Source organism: Mesoplodon bidens, assembly GCF_964165515.1.
Source record: "Mesoplodon bidens genome assembly, chromosome: 20".
In the NCBI taxonomy this organism is placed as follows: domain Eukaryota; kingdom Metazoa; phylum Chordata; class Mammalia; order Artiodactyla; family Ziphiidae; genus Mesoplodon; species Mesoplodon bidens.
The window spans coordinates 36700015-36724466 of NC_138181.1; the positions used below are offsets into that span (position 1 = coordinate 36700015).

The following is a 24452-nucleotide window of genomic DNA, read 5'->3' on the forward strand; positions in this document are numbered from 1 at the left end:
CAAACTCCAATGCTGGACGTCTCAGGCCAAACAACCAGTAAGACAGGAATACAGCACCACCTATCAAAAAGAGGAAACAAACCAAAAAAAAAGACGAAACCACGGAAAAATATGTTACAGATGAAGGAGCAAGGTAAAAACCTACAAGACCAAATAAATGAAGATGAAATAGGCAACCTATCTGAAAAAGAGTTCAGAGTAATGTTAGTAAAGTTGATCCGAAATATGGGAAACAGTTTGGAGAAAGTACAAGAAATAGTTAACAAGGGTCTAGGAGAACTAAAGAGTGAACAGTGATAAACAACACACTGAAATTAAAAATAATCTAGAAGGAACCAATAGCAGAATAACTGAGGCAGAAGAACAGATAAGTGAGCTGGAAGATAAAACGGTGGAAATAACTGCCAGGAAGCAGAAAAGAAAAAACAATGAAAATAATTGAGGACAGTCTCAAGAGACCTCTGGGACAACATTAAATGAACCAACATTCGAATTATAGCGATCCCAGAAGAAGAGAAAAAAAGGGGGTTGAGAAAATATTTGAAGAGATTATAGTTGAAAACTTCCCTAACATTGGAAAGGAAATAGTCAATCAAGTCCAGGAAACAGAGAGTACCATACAGGACAAACCCAAAGAGAAACACACCAAGACACATATTAATGAACCTATCAAAAATTAAATACGAAGAAAAAATATTGAAAGCAAGGGAAAAGCAGCAAATAACATACAAACTATCAGAGCTAATCAGTGAATTTGGTAGAGTAGCAGGACACAAAATTAATGCACAGAAATCTCTTGCATTCCTATACACTAATGATGAAAAATCTGAAAGAGAAATTAAGGAAACGCTCCCATATACCACTGCAATGAAAAGAATAAAATACCTAGGAATAAACCTACCTAAGGAGACAAAAGACCTGTATGCAGAAATCTATAAGACACTGATGAAAGAAATTAAAGATGATACAGATAGATGGAGAGATGTACCATGTTCTTGGATTGTAAGAATCAGCATTGTGAAAATGATTATACTACCCAAAGCAATCTACTGATTCAATGCAACCCCTGTCAAACTACCAATGGCATTTTTCACAGAACTGGAACAAAAGTTCACAATTTGCATGGAAACACAAAAGACCCCGAGTAGCCAAAGTAATCTTGAGAAAGAAAAATGGAGCTGGAGGAATCAGGCTCCCTGAGTTCAGACTATACTACAAAGCTACAGTAATCAAGACAGTATGGTACTGGCACAAAAACAGAAATATAGATCAATGGAACAGGATAGAAAGCCCAGAGATAAACCCATGCACGTATCGTCACCTTATGTTTGATAAAGGAGGCAAGAATATACAATGGAGAAAAGACAGCCTCTTCAATAAGTGGTGCTGGGAAAACTGGACAGCTACATGTAAAAGAATGAAATTAGAACACTCCCTAACACCATACCCCAAAATAAACTCAAAATGGATTAAAGACCTAAATGTAAGGCCAGACACTATAAAACTCTTAGAGGAAGGCATAGGTATAACAGTTTATGACATCACAGCAAGATCCTTTTTGACCCACCTCCTAGAGAAATGGAAATAAAACCAAAAATAAACAAATGGGACCTAATGAAACTTAAAAGCTTTTGCACATCAAAGGAAATCATAAGACGAAAAGACAACCCTCAGAATGAGAGAAAATATGTGCAAACGAAGCAGCAGACAAAGGATTAATCTCCAAAATGTACAAGCAGCTCATGCAGCTCCATATCAAAAAAACAAACAACCCAATCCAATAATGGGCGGAAGACCTAAATAGACATTTCTCCAAAGAAGGCATACAGATTGCCAACAAATACATGAAAAGATGCTCAGCATCTCTAATCATTAGAGAGATGAAAATCAAAACTGCAATGAGGTATCACCTCACCAGTCAGAATGGCCATCATCAAAACATCTACAAGCCATAAATGCTGGAGAGGGTGTGGAGGAAAGGAAACCCTCTTGCACTGTTGGTGGGAATGTAAATTGATACAGCCACTATGGAGAAGAGTATGGAGGTTCCTTAACTAAAAGTAGAACTACCATATGACCCAGCAATCCCACTACCGGGCATATACCCTGAGAAAATCATAATCAAAAAGAGTCATGTACCACAAAGTTCATTGCAGCTCTATTTACGATAGCCAGGACATGGAAGTAACCTAAGTGTCCATCAACAGATGAATGGACAAAGAAGATGTGACACATGTATACAATGGAATATTACTTGGCCATAAAAAGAAACAAAATTGAGTTATATGTAGTGAGGTGGATGGACCTAGTGTCTGTCATACAGGGTGAAGTAAGTCAGAAAGAGAAAAACAAATACTGTATGCTAACACATATATGGAATCTAAAAAAAAAAAGCATGCTTCTGATGAACCTAGGGTCAGGACAGGAATAAAGATGTAGACGTAGAGAATGGACTTGAGGACATGGGGACGGGGAAGGGTAAGCTGGGACTAAGTGAGAGAGTAACATTGACATATATACAGTACCAAACGTAAAATGGATGGCTAGTGGGAAGCAGCCGCATAGCACAGGGAGATCAGCTCGGTGCTTTGTGACCACCTAGAGGGGTGGCATAGGGAGGGTGGGAGGGAGATGCAAGAGGGAGGGGATATGGGGATATATGTATGCGTATAGCTGATTCACTTTGTTATACAGCAGAAACTAACACAAGTTTGTAAAGCAATTATACTCCAATAAAGATGTTAAAAAAAAAAAGAATTTTGGCTAAATAAATGAGCAAACAGACATTATTTACTCGGAAAGGAGCATTGCCACAAACCTTGAATTGATTATAACAGTGGCGGAGCCAAATGAAGTCTCCCCAAGTTTGTTAAATAGCAAAAGTTAGTTTTACAGGTAGGATGGGATCAGCTAGTAGGAATCAGTAGTAGTTCTGGAGATGGCTAATGTCTTACCTGAATCAGTAGATTAAGGACTTTTTAATTGATTTTAGCATAATTAGGATGGGAAATGAAGAAACAGATGTGAAACTTGTGTAGTGTAAGGGGCGAGAGATGGTTTCCAGTCCTGAGGTCAAGACACTGGAAATGGAGAGAAAAATAGGTACTTTAAAAAAATGTTAATGCCAGCAAGTATTGTGAGAGGTTTGCTATGGAGGATAAAGCAAAAAGTTCCAGGCCCCAAAACAGAAATTTTCACTTTATATATGTGGGAAAGACGGGTAGAATGGAAGAGGTAAATTAAGTTTTGGATATATGGACTAGATAGTCTACATAGGGTGGGAAGGGGGTGGGAGATGATGGCTTGAGTGTTACTACCCGTGTTCTTAGTTGAAGTATTAAAGCAAGATCAGTTCACTGAAAAAGTATATAGAAAAGAGCAAAGGAGGAGGGAGGCGCCATCTTGTCTGTGGAGAGCTCAGGGCCCTGGGATGGAGATGATGTGGTCCAGATCCCCATTATGTCTTCATAAATATATTTGCAACTATCTTTTTTTTTTTCTCCTTGTTCCTGTGTTTCATTTTGTTCATCACCTTTTGTTATTGATTACTTTTCTCTAAACCACACCATATCCCCTTTTTCTCAGCTTCCTTATCCCATTTTACTCTCATACAGATCCGAAATATGTTTAAATAATATGCTATATTACACAGATTTATGGGTTTCTTATTTTTAATGTTATAGGTGTACATTTATTTGATCAAAAGTGTATAACACTGGATCTGGAAGATAGAATACATTCAATATATATTTGTCTACTGAATAAGTGATTAATGTTCCATATGTATTTGTTTTCTGTGAATTGATCGCTTTTGAATTTTTAAAAAATTCTTCCAGGGCTTCCCTGGTGGCACAGTGGTTGAGAGTCCGCCTGCCAATGCAGGGGACACGGGTTTGTGCCCCAGGTCCAGGAAGATCCCACATGCCGCGGAGCGGCTGGGCCCGTGAGCCATGGCCACTGAGCCTGCGCGTCCGGAGCCTGTGCTCCGCAACGGGAGAGGCCACAGCAGTGAGAGGCCTGCGTACCGCAAAAAAAAAAAATTCTTCCAGATTATCAAGTAAACATGTTATTTATCATATAAATAAGATCATTGTCAATTCCAAAGATTTTTTGAAACTAGTATTCAAAGCCTCAAGGGTTCCCTGAAAGAGACTTGGGAGTTACTACGAGTTAGGGAGGCCGTGCTGTACTGGAAATGTCCTGGGCCCTGCATTCCCTCCTCCCTCCTGACCTAGTTTTCTCTCTATTGGCATCCAGCTCAAGACTCATTGCAAAATAAGTGTATACAAAATAAAACATTTGAAAACCAGTAATATTTGCCCCACTCTTAGAGATTTCTGTAGTTAGGAATATTCAATTTATTTTCTGGATGAGCATTTGAGCACTTTTTATATTGACTAAATTTTTTCACTTTAAAGTCATTTCAAATTAAATTGAAACATGAGAAGCCCAGTAGTAATGATCTAAATTCCTGTGTTCCTTCAGTCACTAAAAGTTTACTTCACCCCTTCCCGAAGTCCTCCCCAGATTTTCCAGTTTTCATTGATCACACCACACTTTCAATACCTATACTCTTTGTTTTTTACTAGAGTCTTTATAATTTCTGTTTCACTTTTTCGTTTCTGTACTATTTACTTTCTTAAGGTCTGCTATATGCCAGGTACTGGGAAAACAAAGAGAAAATAGAATACAGTCACTCGAAGTGCTCAGGGTCTAATGTGGGGAGTAAATAGATCATTAGAACCCCGTGATGCGAATGCTGCAGAAGGGCACATTTGTGCTAATGGCAATGGAGCTATAGTATGGATGAGGAAACCTTGAAATCCACCTGGGAAGAACAAAGAAATCTCTCTGAGGAGGTGAAGTTTGCGGAGACGTATTTACGTCTCTAGAAACCATCTAGTTTGGAAATGTGTTGAGAGTTGGTTGCTAGTTAATGAGAATTTAGTGTTGTTTGCAAACCAGTTCTTAAGGCCGACCTGACCTGGCAGAGATTTTTCAGGGGGATGGAGCAATTATAGGGCATTTGGGAGACGTGAAGAAAAACTGGTGGGTTAATCTTGACAGCATAGCCCTGTTTGGGGAAGAGAGTTTGACTACATAGTTGTCATATTTAAAAACATAATTTACAAAGGACTCAAATTCTGACTACAATGAAAGATACCCAATGCAGATTATCTTAAAATTGGAATTTATGGGTCATGGAGCCAAAATAAATGTTGGGGTAATTTCATAGCATCAGTGGAAAAACTATAAAAACCCACATTTCAGGGACTGGAACTCCCGAAGGTGACCTTGCCTGGGCTGTCCACAGATGGAACAAGTGGAAAGAATACAGGCAGGTGTAAGCTGCTTCCTGCTTCACCCTCTCATTTCAAGTCTCATGGTAGCAGATTCCCTCTGGTTTCAACAGGAGAAACACATTCTGGGGGAGCTTCCAGGAAGTACTGTGGCTCCCTGACTAAGGGATCAGAGTAGACTGTAGCAATTGACTCAGCTGATGTAGAATTTGGACAGGTTGCTGGGCTTTACCCCCAGAGTGTGCGATTCACAGGTCTGGGGAGTGGCCTGGACTCTAGGACTACCGAGTTCCCACGTGGTGCAGGCGCTGTGAGCCCAAGGACCTTTCTCTGAGAACCACCAGCCTTTGGATCTCTCTCCCTCAGCTGTCTCTGCCTTGCACCTCTACCAGGCTGTCCGTGGGTCAGTGGTGGGTGGCGCATGTGTTGAGTGGACTTGCAGCCCAGGTCATAACGTCCCGTAAGTGAGGAATGGAACAGCATCGCTTGTCCTGGAAGTTTAATAAGACAGTGCACCCGCTCCCTGTACCAGGCCGGCACACCATCCCTGGGCACTGAGCAGGTATGAGCTGGTGCTGGCAGCACGTGGGCCTTGCCCAGAGAGAGCCCCAGGACTGACACCAGCGACAGTGTCGTCAACGTCCGTGCAGCTGGAGTGACTGCCCCCACTCTGCACACTGCCACTCCGATCCACGGAGGACAGCACAGCAAGCCGTGGAGGCTTCGTGAGTTTCTAGTAGATTTGCCTCTGCAGCAGAGCCTGCAGGATTTGCTGATGGACCAGGTATGAGGGCAAGAAGGGTTAAGGATGGCTCACAGGTTTCTGGCCTGATCAACTGAGTGATGGTGATGCCATTTACTGAGATGTGACAAATTAGCAGAGTTGCGGATGGGGGCAGGGGGTCCTGACTTATTTGTACTAGCTTCCCATGGCTGCCATAACAAATTACCACTAACCTGATAGCTTAAAGCAACAGAAATTTATTCTCTCACGGTTCTGGATGCCAGAAGCTCAGCGTCAGTCTCATCGGGCCGAAGTCAAGGTGTGGGCCGGTCTGTGCTCCCCTGGAGGCTCTAGGGGAGAACCCATTCCTTGCCTTTTCAAGGTTCCGGTGGCTGCCAGTGTTCTTCATTTGTGGCTACACAACTCCTCACGTCTCTGCCTGTGTGGTCACATTACCTTCTCCCCTTCTGTGTGTATCATATCTCCCTCTTACTCTCTCATAAGGATACTTGTGTTTGCATTAAGAGATCACCCTGATAACCCAGAATCATCTCCCCAAGTCAAGATCCTTAATTACATCTGCAAAGATCCTCTTTATAAAGTAACATTTGCAGGTTCCTGCTTTTGTGACCTGCTGTCTTTAGGAGGCCATCATTCAGCCCACTACAGACAGGTTAAGGTTGAAATTCCTGTTAAATGTCCAACTGGAGATTGGAAAGAATTTATTAGTAGGCGATTAAGAAATGGAGCAGTAAGGAGAGAATGCTTCCAAAGCTTCTTTATGTAACAATAAAATCCCCTCATGGTTAATGAAATTTATGGGATAGAAGATGAAAATGGTTAAAAGTTGGAGCACATTGAAAATCTGAAGGTTATTTAAATTGTGTTTAATTATGAGTAAATGTAGGATGCTGCCCCTCAGAGTAAGCTAGTAGAGGGCAGGGATTAGGTCAAGTAAATTCTATAGAAGGTCTCGTGTTCCATAGGAATAAGAAATATTTTTAAAAATTTATTTTATTGAAGTTGATTTACAGGGATAAGAAATATTGAATGGCATTAAAAGTCAAGGTAAGTAAAGATAAAAAAACATAATGAGATGTGTCTTACTTTCAGATTTTCTTATGCTATTTATGATTTTACCAGACAAGTCTGAATTTTAAACCTGTTATAATTATGCGTAGGAGCAAAATGTTACAGAAGACAAGGTTACTTTTGAAAGTCAAAGTGTTCTGAAACGTAAGGTACAAAGCCTTTACTGAAAGAACTTTTTTCAATATTAATGTTTGGAATCATGAAAGGAATCCATGACACTGCATTGGCTGCTGAACCACGTGATGTGCTCTGTGGACCCAGAGCCATGTGCTAAAGAGCAGGACTGTATCAGAGCTTTAGAAAGGCATTTCCTGTAACAGTAAAAAGTCAATTAGGAATTCCATCGTTATAGATTATAGATCAATTGATTTAGTGCCCAGTAGATACTGAGAAATTCCAGGGGCACACGAAGTAAATGTAAAACTTTTCTCATCTTACATTCAGTGCTCTAATTTCTACGTGACTCATTTCCTCCCTAATTTGAATAAAGATATTTTAGTTTTGCTTTGGGAAGAGCCCCACTTACTTAAAAAGCTAGTTGAGAAATGCTCCCTAGTGGTTATGTCAAATATTTTTAGTTAGTTTAAAAAACACACACACAACTCTTTGACTCTAAAACTTTTGTTATTTCTGTCTTTAAAAGCAATCAGCAGGGCCCAAGTAAAAACATTTTATTCCGAGAGAGCTAGAACTTCTAAGCAGTAGTAAACATGTAGCCTTTGGGTATTAATGGTTCTGTAATTGTTTCTAAGATACCCAGAATGTATAAGAACAAGACAATAATGAAAGTGTCAATGATTAACTTTAGAAGTTCTCTTATAGCAGGCTGCCAGCTAGAAATACTACAGTCAGTTGGCCATCTAGCAGAGGGGGTCATCTTATGGACTCTGTGGCCCGGAAGTCTGAAGAGCAGTGGACATGTGAGGTCTGTACGCTAATAAATAAGCCATCTTCTAAAGCATGTGATGCTTGCCTGACTTCAAGGCCTACGGGTAAGACTGAATTTTGCTTCTAAGTTCCTTCCATTTCAAAGAGGGTTAATTATACAAAGTCAGGTACATATCTTGTTCCGTCTTGATATTTCATAATGAAGTAAAATGCTCTCTTTCTGAAAGGTTTCAAGGAATTGCCAGCCTTTGCATGTAAACGATGCTGACATTCTGTTGAGCACTTTTTTTTTTAAACGCGGGGAAAACACGCTTGTGCTTAAAGAGTCTGTGCCGTTGTATCTCAAAAAACTGAGATGATCACATCTGTTCTCTACTGTTTCTAATGAATTATTCAATAAAGCTTTGTTTTATGCAGATTTCAGCAACTTTTGAGTTTGTTATTCCGTCCAAGTGTTTCATAAATTGAAAGGGAGGATTTCTGTAAGAATATCTTTGCAGGTGGAATAGGAAAATGCTGAGTTTTTTCACTTCTTTAGCCTCCTACCCCTTGTTATTAAAATCTTTACCCAGACAATTGTACTGATTTCATTGAAATCCTTCAGAATAACTCTTCATAGCTCAATTTCATGCGTGCAGAGGATGTAGAACCTCAGAGGAAACCTGTGATTAAGAACCATCTCATTGATGCAGCTTCTACTGTGTTCTCGAAGTGTTCTTTCTTTCTTCAATTAGAGAGGAGAAAGTTCATTCTTGACTTCTGGACCCCCCATTGTATGAGCTGTCATATTGTGTTGTGTTCGCTGGGCCAGAAATGCAGGCATCACCCCTTATACAGCTTTGCTGGTAGCAGAAGGGACTGTGTCTCCTATTTCTGTCCCTCCCTCTGCAGTATCATTCAACAGAGAGCCCCCAGAAAACCCCAGTCTTAGGTTTCCACATTTATTCTGACATTCTGAAATGCCTTTACACATCTTAATTATTATCTTGTTATTTTTTTCTGAGTATGAAAGGCAGATAACTGCAGTTTAGAATAAATTAACAGATTCCAAAATCCTAGGATGCTTTTTTGAAACATATTTAGTAAATGTAAATCTTAGTAATTCATCTTTACTTAATTTTAATAGGCCTTTCACTTGGTCTTGTCATTCACAGAAGCATTCCTGATAATCTAGATATAGGCTCTAACTGCTGATCTAAAGCTTTGTGGGGTGTCACCTCTTATTTACACTGCTTTAATATTTGGCCTAATAGCAACAAAATTGATATCTCAGTAACCTTTAAATGCTTAAACATAACATAAAGCATAACAAGTAGAAATTATTAAACCCATCTCTGAGTCCCTGGAAATTTTGCACTTCATATGGTACTTTGTTTCCTAATCTGAAGGTGGTTAACTCTGAATTGCTCAAGCTAACTTTGTATTATTAGTTCTATACATGAGGTCACTGTAATAAATGAACTAAATGTTTTAATCAAATGAAAAGATGTTTCAAACAGTCAATGTATTTATAGGAATAATGCAGAATTACTGGTCTCTCCTTCCAGATTCGGTACCTAAGAATGAAGAAAATCCTATCGCCTTTACCAGTTTAGTGAAATACCCTTGTAATAGCTTTGGAAAACCAAGGACGGAAGTGAAGATCAACAGGAAAACTGCATTTGGAACTACAACCCTTGTTTTGACGGATTTCAGCAATAAATCCAGTGCTTTGGAAAGAGAAGAAAGCCCAAACCAGATACTAGCTGGGGAATTTCCAAACCCTCCTACTAACGTTTGTTTTAGTGATACAGTGCACCCCTCCAAGGAGAGAACAAACTCTAGAACTCAACTATCTAACAAAGTAAACATATCATCTATGGTCTGCTCTCCGTCTAAATTATTTAGTCCAGCATATAAAAGATTAAAAACAACCCACTGCTCATCACGGGATCTCAAAAGTGGCAACCCTGGATTTTCTAACAGGTATGATGCTTCTAACCTTGCTCTTTAAGGTATTTGTGTAAGTTTTAAGAATGCAGAAAGATCATCCATTGCTGAGGAAGCTGAACTGATCTTGGAAATGTCAGTCAAACCCTGAAAGACTATTACAGTAATTTGCATCCCTTGCCTCCTCTAGCTTATAATATTAGAGAAGGGAAGGGAATGAAGAACAGAATTTCCTCCATCTGTAGAAAGTTTTGTTTTGCTTTTTTCTGGCTGTAACCATATACATGCTTAATACAGAATGTTTGGAAAATACTGGAAAGTATAAAGAATAATGATGAAATCCCCCATAATCTTACCGGTTGGCTGTCTCCACTGTTAGCAGTTTTGTTTAAGGTTTTCTTCCAATGAAAGATAGTTCTTCTAGAAGGGAAACTATCATTCATAACGTTTAGTAAATGTCTTCTGTTCTCAAGAGAGGGATCTGAGATATTTTTAGTGACATTTCTGCCAAAGAAAGTGACTGTATTTCAAACAGCCAGGGGGCAGGGAGGGCGGTCTTTGTTTCAACCAAAAAGGCTCAAAGAGCCGTGAGTACTACTTTTGGACCTGAAAGTAAAAAGTTGTAATTCCAGTTAATGAATACTACCAGATCAGATATGTTTTATGAGACTACCAGCTACACATTCAGGAGAAGACCCCCCAGTTGCTGTCACCAGAGACAGAGAAATTTTAATAAACAATGTCATCCTTGTTCCTTAATGATTATTGGCAGATCCTGGAACTATTCTTCCCCAACCTTGTTTAATTTCTTTATCTGGGGCTCCTATCACACCTGATATTATGCCTCCGTCAGGGAGAGAGATCTCTCCACAATTTTCTTTTCCTTCAGAAAGCAGACACTGTATATCCAGCCTCTTAAAATGAAGGGAAGACTATTTTAAACGGAGTGAAGGTGAGTTTTCTTCCCCTGTGCCTTTTCTTGCCAACGGGGGATGAGAAGAGGAAGAGTTGCCGTGGATGGGATCTAAAATAATCTCAGGAGGGATTCTGATTTCCAGCTTCTCACCTGATGAGCTATGTCTTTGCTGATGGAAAGGTTCTTTGAGCAGTGAGATGAAGGACCACCATTGCACAAACCTAGACCAACCTCTGGGAATCCTTTAAGAACAGAATTCTGAGACGGTTTTTGGTCAATAGATGCTTCAATCTTGAGTTTCTTGTACTGACTCTAATTTTACCATCAGTTAATCTTGATCATTTATCCTTGGCTGATTTGTTGTTGTTGTTGTTCATAATCATGTATAATAACTGGTTTGACTTTTGTCCATAATACTCACAAAATATAGACATTTGAGTTAAGCTCTGGCAGGCAAACTTTTAACTGACTTGATCAGTACACCACCTTTTCACTGAACACTAATGAATGTGTCATGACGAAAGTTTATGAAGGAGCTAGTTAAGAGTGTCTGAGTTGGGAGGCTATGCTGTAGGAAAATCATTTTTGAACAGCCTTTTCTGTTGTGTAGCTTAAGTGGAAAGAAGCAGATGTGATCATTTAAAAATATTGTGGCTTTTTTTGTACTCAAATGAAGTATCTTGGCATATTTTTATTTCCTTAGTGCTTTGTAGAAAATCTCAGACAATTTAACTAATGAATTATGGATTTAAAAAAACATTAATGTAACCTTAAATTTTAAAGATTTCTTCATAAGCCATCAGTAATAGGGTCATATGATTAATCACAGCACACAGCTTTACTTAGAAACATTGCAGCGTGCGTATGTGTTGAATATAAGAACCCCAGGAATGAGACTCCAAAATCAATCAACATCAACTAGCAGAATAAATGTCAAGTGATGAAATACATTCACCCAGCAGCCCTTCTGCACCCAGCTACTTTACAGGGAATAAATTGCAAATTACTGTCATGTGTTTCATTTTTCTCCTTGTCTGGCAGCTACAGTGTTCATCTTGTGGACAAGATGCTGGGCAGAAGCTCACAACATAATAGGATTAAAGCAGGTGGTCCAACTCAGAGAATTCATTGTTTCTTTAATAATTGTATGGTAATTAATTTGCCTTTTGTTCTCTTAATTACTGCTCTCATCACCACATGATACATGCTATGTTGATGGGGCATATTTTCAGATTGGTCTTTAGATAGACTTGAATTTTATCCAGCTACTGGATTATAAATTAGATCGTTGAACCAACTTTTAAGCAGTTAAGAATGACTGTTAGACAGTTTTAAGTCTTTGATCCAATTATTATAAATGCAGAGCAAAACACGGTGATAACCGCTTCAAAGAAGCATAACGTGTTTTGGGTTGAAGTTTTTCCTGAGCTGATGCAAAGGCTCACGTAGATGAGTGAAATGAGTGAAATGAAAATCACTAAGGGTTTCTCAGGTCTGCCGCCATCAGGGTTGCCAAATTCTACCTCTAATCACCAGTGAAGCACTCACCTCTCATTCATGCTTCTGGTTCACCTTTTGGTGTTTTCAGTCCCCAAGGATGTCAGAACCACCTGGGACCATCCAGGATGAGTCATTTAACCTCTGTTTGTTTGTTACGGTCCTTGAAATACTGCTGAGCTACAAAATCTACATTCAGTGAGACTGATCAGTTCAATGTTTTTATTCTAATGAATCACCCTATCTGTAAAATAAGTTAAACCATGATAAATTGATCACTGAAAAAATACCCATTTAAAAAATTACAAACCTGTGCTTGGTAATGTCTTCCTTCTTGATAATAGTTTTTATCTGATCTCTGTTCAGTGTTACTTGAACTGTGCTTATTGAACATGTTCAGTGTTTATTTATTAATAAGTATTTATTAAGAACCTATTATACATTAAGCATTACTCTTGGTTCTAATGACAACTTCTACCTCAGCAAACTACAGCCAGCAGGGCCAAAGTCAGCCCACCCCCTGTTTTTATAAATAAAGTTTTATTGGGACACATCCCATTCCCATTGGTTTACATATTCCCTCTGGCTGCTTTTCATGCTAAAACAGCAGATTTGAGTATTTTGCAACAGAGACCATAAGACCCACAAGCCTAAACGTATGTCCCTTCTGAAAAAGATTTTCCAACGCTGATCTATTATATCGACTGTTTATAATCCAGTATTAGTATTCAAAATGATGGTCCTAGTTATCAAAATAAGTTAAACTATCCCATATGCTAAGTTTACCCAAGAAAATGCTCTGCTACATTTTTGAAAGTTTTTAAAGTAATGATTGAAACAAAGAAGAACCAGGATGTCCTCAATTAATCAGAACATTTAATTACCCTGGATAATGTTTGCTCTCATAAAATTAAGATTCCCTGTACATCTTTAGAACTTATGTGTTCACAGATGGCATCAGTGTCTTGGTTACATTAACTCAGTGCTTCAGTACTTAATGTGTATACGAATCACCTGGGAGTCCTGTTAACATGCAGATTCTGATTCTGCCAGCGATCTGGAGTAGGGGAGGATAATTCTGTACTTGTAAGGAGCTGCCAGGTGATGCTGATGCTTCTGGTCAGATGGACCACACTCTAAGGGCCGGGATAAGATAGCATGTGGCTACTTTCTCCTTTAACTTTATACCAAGGAAGCAACAGAATTGAAGACAGAAATGAGGAACCTATAGGAAACACTGGGATCTTTCCTTTCCACCTTAATCCTGACTTCCACCGTGCTCCTCTCCAGGAAAGCTTTACTAGTAAGAAAATCTAAACATCTCCCTGGATTTGCGAAACTCTGGAGATTTCTAGGTTGAAGCAAGTGGGTTTGAAAATGTTTAACTGTTACCTCAGACAGCCTTCCAAATAATATATAAAACTGTTTGCATGTGTGTACTTTTTTTTTACAAAAGCATCAGTTTCTTTCTTTCCGTTAAGATTCTTAACCTTCTGTGTTCCTCCTCTAAATTTTTTTTAAGCACTGTTTATGACCCACTTGCTTCAATTTTGAAATCACTCAACTTCTCTACACCCACCCAGATGTTCAGCTTCTCTTGAAGTTAACGTTTTAATATTGCCCCTTTTGGGGAGGGGGGCTTTTGAAGTGAAGGGGGTTGGAAAAGAGAAGTCTATTGCCCCTCACCCTCCCTATTTCTGGTTAGCATCCCCCGTGACACTAAAATATAAGCCACTATCCCCTACCCTGAAAATGCTACCAACAAAATACCTGCTGGAGAAATATTTAATGATAACAGTTTCCTTAGCAGTGCCCACAGCTGCTCTCATCTTGCACACGCCTGCTGCCCAAGCAGCTTCAGAAACTTCAGGATGTTTGAGTCCATCCCAGACATCAGGATGCTTGAGTCCATTTAAAGAAATATATTTAAGCATCTATTTTATAAATGAGTGTAAACCAATTTCACCACAAATAAAAGATCCCTTGTATGTCAATTCTATCTCAATAAAACTGGAAAAAATGTCTCACACTCTTAACATTTTGATTAGATATGACGCCTCAAGGCATCATTATAGGAACAAGTATGGGAAGAATGTGGTTTAGGAAGCAAGGAAAAGGGAACCAACCTCTGATTTATAAGCATTTTTAAAAAATCATTTAAGAATGGTATTTTGTTCTTTAGAAGTTAACAAAAAAAGAAAGGAAGAACTTATCATTAAAAAGTTAAAAATAGGGCTATTAAGGGGAAGGGCTTCTGGTTTTAATAAGAGCTCTTTTTCTCTTCAGTTGGTTTATTAAGAAGACTTTTATAAAGGCATTATTAAAATATGCAAAATATAAAAAAATTAAAAATAATCATGAAGCTCTTTTTCAAAGAAAACATTCCACCTAGACAGCTACAGTGGAAGCCCAGCTTCTGGCCTTTATACACTGTACTCAGGGGTAACCTCCAGACACTCTTGATCTAATCATGGGGGGAGACTAAAGCTTCTTCACTAGCTTTACAAAATACACATTTCTGCTCTGCCAGGCAGCCTGTTACTTGCTGAAATATGATTGCAACTATTGTGGTAGACTTGGTCAAAGAAAAGCATAGAAAATTGTCTTTAAATTGGACAGTAGATCTCTTTGGCCTTGTCAGAACCATTGATGAGAGTTTGCTACAGATGAGAAAATAATTGGAGAAGATTGTGACTCTAGTTCCTTTGGGCGTCAGGGGACAGCTGGACTTGAGAATATTTTAAGGGAAATAAAAGTGGCCACCCTGTCATGTTGGGTAAGAAAAGAACCAAATGTCACAAATGAAAACTAAGAAATTGGATGTGCAATTCAGCTGTTTCTATTCTTGAGAAATTTAAATGATATACCTAATTTAAATTTAATTTACATAAATAGGTAGCTTTGGAAGGAAATTACCTGGGAAAACCAAGAATTAAAAAGATGTAGGAGTGTATGTATTGGGTTGGCCAAAAAGATCGTTCAGTTGGTGAATACATTGTTCAATAAAATTCTTGGTGAAAATGAAAGATGTCTTTTATTTTTACTTAAAAGCGAATGAACTTTTTGGCCAACCCAGTAATTGAGGGAAGTTGATGGTGGTCACTTTCTGGTACCGTCTCTTTGTACAGGCGGGATTCTGATGCGGGATGAGGTGCTGTGAATGACCCCTTTTAGCACGATCATGCTGCAGTTATTGTGTAACTTGTCATTACAGGGAGCTTCAGAGTAACATGACAGGTGGTCCTCGTTCATTAAATGCCGGCAGTCCCCGCTGCAGTAAACATGACCGCCCCTGCGTTCTCCACGTGGTGAGGAAGGATGGAGAAAACAAGGGCAGGTGCTTTTATGCTTGTCCTCTACCGAGAGAAGCACAATGTGGATTTTTTGAAGTACGTGTACGACCTAACAAGCTTAATGATAGTGTCCTTGAATACTTCAGTTATTAAAGTGTAACAAATAGCAGTCCGTTTCTGGTTTTACCTTTAAATTTAAAAGCCATGCTGACTGACATTTAGTCTAAAACCCGAATGTTGAATAACTGAAATTTCAAAGAGGTTCATCCCAAAAAGAAAATTAATCAAATGACAGCTATTCCATTATTAGAGTATATCATATTTGTAACAACAGGGTAGAGGTGTTGCCCCCTTGGCTTACAAAGAGAGAGGTATTGAGTCACCCAGGTGACTGATAATCCAAGATAGATATTTGCTCTTCCTGACTTCGGTGTGACATCCAAACCTTTGGTTTATGCATTGGATAGAAGAACCCAGGGAAATAATTTACATGCCCTGGATTTACAGTAAACGTAGCAAATCCTACCGCACAGGCTTAACCAAAACAAGTGATGGCGCAATAACAGTTTAGATGTAGGTGATTCCCCAACCTTTCAATCTATGAGTTTGTCCCTGCAAATGAGTGTGAGATACAAGACAGGAATCTCGGTGCTTTTGGTCAGTCTTTGTGCTTTCCACAGAACGAGAGCCTCTCACTTCTGACTGTGAGCCTAAGGTTTAAAGACACATATTTTTCCCAGCTGCTTCATCTGGTGCCTAACTAGAAAAAGAAAATATGGATCTGTTTAGGCGCTGGAGCAAAAGTTTTCTGGTTGGGCTTGCTGAGAGAGAAATGATCTGTCTTCAGTGTGATACCTTCCTAAGGAAAATTTGATCATGATCTTAGAGCATAACCCCTGCCCGAGATGTGGCTCCATCCTACTCAACTTCCTGATCTCCTTCCCTCAAAGCTTGTATAGATGTAATGGAGAAAATATTATTGGCAATATTAGCAATATCACAGCCTTCTTGGTAGCTCTCTTGAGGCCAAAATTAATAAGGATAAGAATAATACAATGGAATTTGCGTGAATTAGTCCTGGTAATTATGTATTGGATGCTTTCTTTTCCTAGGAGACTAAGGAAGTTTAATATTAAAATCATAACAAATATTTGACCTTAATAGCTTAAACAGAGCTATAGCAGGAACACTGGTGATTTGCTTTACAGAGAGATTTTCAATAAAGTGAAGGAACTTCTGTAAGTATGCCTTTGGACAGAGGGAAACTCAGAATTATGACTATTTTCTGTGTGATTCAAGCGAATTTGTTAGAGACGCTTCTTATAGGATATAAGGTTTTTTAGGGGCAACAACTAATGACTTACGTGTATCTTACAATGTCAAATTAATAGGAACAGCAGTGAAGACAGTACAGTACTAATCAAATGTGTCAAGGCTCAGCCTGTCTGTCATTCTACCTTCCATCTAAACTTTACAATCTGTTTCCCCCCCAGTGGGCAGATTTGTCCTTCCCATTCTGCAGCCATGGCAAACGCTCCATCATGAGAACAGTGTTGAAGATTGGACCTAATAATGGAAAGAATTTTTTTGTGTGCCCTCTTGGGAAAGAAAAACAGTGCAATTTTTTCCAATGGGCAGAAAATGGGCCAGGAATAAACATTATTCCAGGATGCTAAAGTTATTGCAATATTCGAGAACTCTTCATTTTATTTGTGTGCCATCTTTTCATTCAATTTTTTTTGCCTTGATGAGTGCTATATGGGTTTTATCAAATATACAATATATTCCATTTAGAATGTATATTTAATGCATTTAGTTATGACAATAAAGTATTTTTAGTATGCTCTTGGTCTCTTGTAACTTCTTTGGGGAAGCAGTGATTTTTTTTTTTAGGAGTATGCAGTACAATAAAATAATAATTATTCTGTCTGAACTGAATAATTTCTCAGATATCACCACTATTCATAACATATGATTAAAGGAACTTCTTGTTTTCTTAAATGAAATGTAAGAAATGGGATCTTCATTATAGAAAATCATATTTTCTTCTTTATTCAACAAACATCAAGTTCCTCTAGGGCTTCCCTGGTGGTGCAGTGGTTAAGAATCCACCTGCCAGTGCAGGGGACACAGGTTCGAGCCCTGGTCTGGGAAGATCCCACATGCCGCAGAGCTACTAAGCCCGTGCGCCACAACTACTGAGCCTGCGCTCTAGAACCCGCAAGCCACAACTACTGAGCTCACGCACCACAACTACCGAAGCCCACACGCCTAGAGCCTGTGCTACACAACAAGAGAGGCCACCACAATGAGAAGCCCGCGCACCGCAACGAAGAGTAGCCCCAGCTTGCCGCAACTAGAGAAAGCCCCGCGCACAGCAATGAAGACCCAACGCAGCCAAAAATAATAAATTAAATAAATAAACAAACAAAACATCAAGTTCCTCTAGATGCTAGAGACATGCCAAACACTTGTATAACTTCAAATGCATTTTTGTGAAAAGCTGTGGGGATTCAGAATATAAAAGTAACATTTAAGAAAAGAAGTCATCTCTATACCTTTAAAAGAGAAGTTGGTTTAAACTTTTCTGATCTTGATTTTAATACCTATTAATTTTTAAAAGTTCATTTCAAAAGCTTAATGTGATATTTTTATTTCTAGTTTTATTTTAACTCCTTTTTTAAAAAAAATTTAGCTCAGGTATTATTATTTCCCAAAAGGAAAGAAAAACATTAATCAATGCATTTCTGCATGTTGGTGGAAAATTCCATTCAGAGCTGGTTCAATCTGTTTAAAAAAAAAAAAAAAAAAGCATGGAAGATGGCTGGAACCCTTCCCCCTTCTAAAACTAAATGGCCCATGCAGAGCTCTAGAAGTTAACAGCATATGAAATTACCAGCAGGGACAGAGCATATTTCATCGTCCTGCATTTGAACTCTACACTGAAGAGACACAATAAGAACCAACCTAAGATCCGTGGTCTTCACCTAAATTGCTCAACAGGGTAATAACTATAGAGCAAACCAGGAATGAGACTGGACCATTGATGGTCTTAGTGACATGATGTGAAGTACACATAGTGTGTATTCAGAAGACAACTACAAATTAATTGTACAACAACAAGGGAAAAGGCCTACTGCAAATCAAGCTTCCATAAATTCCAGTCTCCAAAAATTAGCAAATTAATTACAAGGAAATATAGGCAAGTGAAACAACAGATTTCAATATAAGAAGTTTAGAGACTTATCTACTAAGAAACAAAGAAAATTTTACTGACAAACATCAAAGAATCAGATGGATAGACAAAGCAGGACCCTGACTGGAAAGAATGGATGTTTAAAAAATGTCATTCTTCCAAACTTAATTTTGAGTTTTAAGGAAACTTCCCATCAAAATCTTAAGGAGGTTTCTGCTTCCATTGTGGAGTAAGCTCCAACTGAACCCAGCTTCAGATTCTGGACAAAAACACAACACTGGAGAGTGAACGAAAGCAGGCAGATTCTGGAGGTGTGTAAAATGTGGAAGAAGGGACCACCTGGAGGTAATTTCCCAGGTTTTACAGTTTTTATCCTGAGGGCAGCACAAAGTCGGTTTCAACCCAGAGTCTTTCTGGGCTGAAGAGCCAGCAGACAGTCTGGCTAACCACAGCCACTGGAAAGAGGGAAATCTCAGAAGAGATTCCAAGATGGGGAGCCCAAGTTCTGTGTCTAAACTGCCCATGACCTTGAATGACCCCTGGACCATACACACAGGCGTGGGGCAGACAACACAGAGCAGCTAAAAGAACTGGATAGATAACTGAACCAAGAGAATTTGCACTTTGAATCCACTTGCCTTAGACAAAAGGATCAACATTCCTCTAGGAAAAAAGGATCAACATTCCTCTAGACAAAAGGATCAACATTCCTCTAGACAGGATCATATTCCTGTCTAGAGGAATATGCCAAATCCAGAGTCTCCACCACATGATATTCACATGTTCAGGGTTCTGTCAGGAATTATGCAACGTAAGAAGATCCAGAGTAATGTGACCCAGATTCAGAGAAAAGACTAACACCCAAGACTGACTCCAAGATGACCACGATGTTGGAATCTACCAAGGATCTTAAAGCAGCCATTATAACTATGCTCACTGAAGTAAATGCTAAATAGAGATGATACCAAATGGAAATTCAAATCTTCAAGAAGCAATACAGAAACTCTTAAATGGCAAATATCTAAATAAATATAAAATATTATTTTTGCCTCTTAGTTTTATTATAATACATGAGACTGTTCAAAGCAAAAAAAAGTTATAGTCTTGTAGATTTATAATGCATGTAGATATGAGAACTGTAGCATAAAGAGGTCAAAGGAGCTATACAGTTGCAAGTTTTCTACATTGTGTGTGAGGTGGTTCTATATTAACTCTAATTGTAAAAAGTTAAGTGTCTATATGTGATATCTATTACCAGACTTGGGAAGTTTTCAACCACTATTTCTTTGAGTACTTTTCTAGTTCCACTCGCTTCCTCCTCTCTGAGATTCCAGTGATACAAATATTAGATCATTAGATCGTTATTATCCCACAGATTTCTGGGCTCTATTTATTTTTCCCTGTCTATGTTTCCCACTCTCATTCAAATTGAGTAAATTTTATTGATCTGTCTTCAAGTTCACTGACTCTGTTGTTTGTCATCGTCACTCTACTACTGAGATCATCCAGCTAATTTTTTATTTCAATAATTGTATTTTTCATACCTATAACTTCCACCTGGTCCTTTCTTTATAATTTCTATTTCTTTAGTGAGATTTTCCATTGGTTTCAAGATAATTTATAATTGATTCCAGAAGCACTTTTATGATGTCAGCTTTAAAATCCTTATTGGATAATTCTAATATCTGATTTATCTCAGTATCTTCATCAGTTAAGTGTCTTTTCTCCTTCAGACATGTTTTTATCAGTTTGGGGCAGAACAGGTGATTTTTTTATTGTATCCTGGATGTTTGTTATTATGTTAGGAGGCTCTAGGTGCTATGTAAATATTATATTTTAGCATGCAGTCATCCAGATTAGTTAAGTGTGTAGGCTCTGACTTACATTGTGGGCTCTATTTCCAGTGACAGCTTAGTTTTCAGAGCCTTTGCAATCCAGTTCTGGTCTGCTGCTTTCTGGTTTTGCTGTGGGTCCTCATCAAGCCCTCTGGTGCTGTCTGCAGACACAGAAGGTGATTCCCTGAGCTGCCTGGTGCTTCTAGGACATCTTCTGCAGAAGGTTGTGGGCAGAAGCCGCTGTGCCTGTGTCTCCTCATGCCACCGGGTGGAGGGAACTGGTATTGTTATCTTCTGCATCAACAACATTGGTTCCCACAGAAGCAGAACCAGGACCAGGCTGGCAGCCTTCAGAGCTGCATCTGTTCATCATTGTCTGAGTCTTTGGAAGCTGCTGTGTGGTCTGCTGGTATTCATCTCTCTGGAGTTTATCTGCCTATTTCTTGGTACTTCAAACCACATCATATGAATATAAAGGCTTTTCATGATTAGGGGAAAACAATGAGAGAGGGGGTAAAAATGAGGAAGATGATTTTAAGAGCCACTGTTTCTGAGCCCTTATTTGGTGACAGCTGCTGTCACTTTCCATAGATTCTTTCATTTAATCCTCTTGACTACCCTGTGACATCTATTACTGTTATTTCTCATTTTACACTTTAAGAAAGCTGGTTTGCTGTAGGTTAAGTCAGAAATATGTGTCACGCAGGCTGTGGTTTGAATGAAATTTGCACGCTCTGAATAAGCTTCTCCCCTCTCCGTGTATTAAAGAAAATTGGCTGTACCCAGAATTGCATGTTGTTGATATGTACAAATATCTAATGTACACAAATGAAAATAATTGTCGAATGACAATAAGATCGTGGTCATTTTTTTCTCTAAAATTTGTCATGTTAAAATTTCTATAAATTTATTTGAAATCTCCATTACTTTCCATTGCTCTTATTTAATTTCTATTAAAATTCTTTTTTAAAATCCATTATTTTCATGTACTTTCTAAAGGTACCTGCCATCGCATATTCTAGACCACCATTATTAGCAAGTTGGGGTGTGGGATGAAGGAACAAATGTTCCAATGAGTTTCCAAAAAATTTAACCTCCTTTTTCTTGGTATATCTTTGCAGCACTTATATGTCTTCTGGAGCTTATGCTAGTGTTTGCCTTGTGTTGTATTACTTGTCCTGTCTGCATTTCCTGATGTTCACCTAAGGGATTGTATGTAACCCTTCTTTGTTCTTCAGAGACTCTTACCAGAGATTGTGCCTTGTACACGGTAGCCACCTGTAAACATTTGATGAATCTAATAGATGAAGGTTTAATATCATGTCAGTCTTTTGAACATTGTTAATCTTGTTACCACTATTCAAACATGAAGTCACTTAAATGTCATTGAAAAGAGTGTCACTGGTTTATTATGAAAGAGAAAGAAATTCCTTGGTGTCTAAAAGCTGTTAAATCTTTCTGGTAATTTAAATGAAAGTCTTCACGGACAGGCCCAAGCTAATCAGATCAAAGGGTGTGCATTCACTGGAAAGGAAAGAAAGTGTAAGGCTGCCTTAGTGCTACCCTGTGTTTCATAATATATAGAGATGAAAAAAAATGTGAGTACCCCATCCAACGCCCATGAGTTTGAACCTCTTCATTTTGTAGGAAACCAAGTCAACTGGTTTAAATCACTTCTTAGTGTTTAATTCAAGTAATCTCTATTGAGCACCTACTATGTGAAAAATCCAATGATACGTATTTTTAAAGTAGATCTTGCCAATGCCTAAATGAGGGAGAGATACTAAGGGATAGCAGCTCTATACGCAGAGTGTGGAAGGAGAGCCCACGCCTGATTCAGGAGCTGGAGGGACCTCAGGAGAGACAGCAGCTGGAATTTCACCTTGGTGAAGATTTGCATATGTGCAAGGGCATTTCAGGCTGTAGGTGCAGCATCAGCAAAGAAGCTCAGAGCACAGGGAATGTGTGGGGAATAGCAAAGAGTCCTGTTTGGCTGGATCATAGGGAATATGAAGGAAAATACAGGGGGAATATCTGTAAAGGAAGAATTCATTCCATTTCGCTGCTACCAGTGGAGCTCCTGGGATGGGCCAGTTCTTTGTTCCCAGGATATAAAAGTAAAAAGTCACTCTTTTCCCTTAGGGAGCCCATGGCAGAGAAGCAAGCCAGTGCACACCACCGGGACCTGTGCTGGGTTAATGATGCAACCAGTGGGCCTTCTGGACAAATGAAAAAAGGAATTATTCTGCCAATGCCATGCAAGATGGTATGTATAGTGTTTAATTACTTAGATTCTAGAAAACAATTGAGTTCTGGAGTCAGACTGCTAGGTCAAAGCCTGCCCCACCCCTGACCCTGACCTTGACCCTGTGACCTTGAACATGATATTTTATTAGGTTTGGGCTACTGTGTGCTGAGTCTTAGGTACCTCACCTGTTAGGTGGCGATGGTACCATCTCCAATGCTGTTTTGAGGATAAAGTGCTGTATCTGTTTAAAGGGCTGAGCACAATACCTGGCCGTCAAAACAAGAGTTCATTTTTTTACCTTCATTATTCTTACTCCTCCTCCTACCCTTACAGCGGTTATTGTGGGAGGTTTCAGAGAGGAAGTAGCCCTGGTAGTGGCCTTAAAAAAGGATGTGGATTTCACCAGACAGAGAAGGACTCGGGATGGAAGGGAGCAATGGGAGGAAAGCGTGGGAACAGGAGGAAGTGCAGTCGTGTTTGGGGAACGGAGAGCCTGGAACTTCATAAGGAAGGTGTTAGGAAGAAGATGGTGACTCAGTGTTAAGTTTCCAGTGACACAGCAGACACTTAGGAATACAAAACAGGAAGGAACTATGAAAAGCCTTCATTCATGAAGAACTGAGAGATCCAAAGGTTCATCGTAATCCAGGCGTCCATTCTTTTAGATAGAAATCATATATCCCAACAACGAGTGTAAATCTTTATCAACTACAATCACTTGCATCCCCTTCTCTCCCTATTTCTTTGACTGCAGAAGAGATTCTGGCTTTGAGCGCATGGAAGCACTGCATACAGTGTTTCTGGGAAAGCAGGTCATTGGGTCGCACAGTTTCACCCAGAGTGATGGGCCCCAGCAGTGCGTAGAGTCCCATTCACTGAAATCTGTCTTTAAAGGGGTGAGCCCAGTGCTTGACAAGGCAGAGCAAGGCCCCCAAACACATGGAGAGTGGATGAACTCTACTGTTCTTGGAAGTTGCAGAATAAAAGCCAAGCGTTTTGGGCGCTTGAAATACTTTCTATTTATTATTCAAATCCTATTTGCTTCTCTAATAAAAGAGTAGTGAAAGGGCCTCCCTGGTGGCGCAGTGGTTGAGAGTCCGCCTGCCGATGCAGGGGATATGGGTTCGTGCCCCGGTCCGGGAGGATCCCATATGCCGCGGAGCGGCTGGGCCCGTGAGCCATGGCCGCTGGGCCTGCGCGTCCGGAGCCTGTGCTCCGCAACGGGAGGGGCCACAGGAGTGAGAGGCTCGCATACCGCAAAAAGAAAAAAAAAAAAAAAAGAGTAGTGAAGGAGGGGAAAACACAAGAAATTAAAAGAGATGAAGAAATGAAGAAGTGACGGTAGGAAAAAAGAGATCTTATGAACAGAAAGGGAAAGACAAAGAGAAATGCCTAAAGCATCTATACGGACACTATGCCTCCATTTTTAGCCATCAGAAATGCAAATATATGGATAGTCAACAAAAGAACAGCCTTGTAAATTTTTAAAACTAAGCACTGGCTTTTGGACTAAATGCTCTCATAAAATGCAAAA

General features: G+C 39.3%; 1 protein-coding gene across 3 annotated transcripts in view; it reads left to right on the forward strand.

The window, feature by feature from the left end:
* The window catches only part of NEIL3 (nei like DNA glycosylase 3), a 45190-nt gene extending 22304 nt beyond the window's left edge, over window positions 1-22886 (forward strand). The window contains exons 5-8 of one of the 3 annotated variants that reach the window (XM_081221075.1): window positions 7928-8108; window positions 9552-9969; window positions 15561-15735; window positions 22813-22886. In XM_081221075.1, coding sequence (XP_081077201.1) covers window positions 7928-8108; window positions 9552-9969; window positions 15561-15735; window positions 22813-22869 — 831 coding nt within the window. In that variant the 3' untranslated portion in view covers window positions 22870-22886. Of the gene's footprint in view, window positions 1-7927; window positions 8109-9551; window positions 9970-15560; window positions 15736-17132; window positions 17458-22812 lie in introns of those variants that run through there. The other 2 variants (XM_081221076.1, XM_081221074.1) reach the window with 2 other exon arrangements.
* Window positions 22887-24452: the final 1566 nt, after the last annotated feature.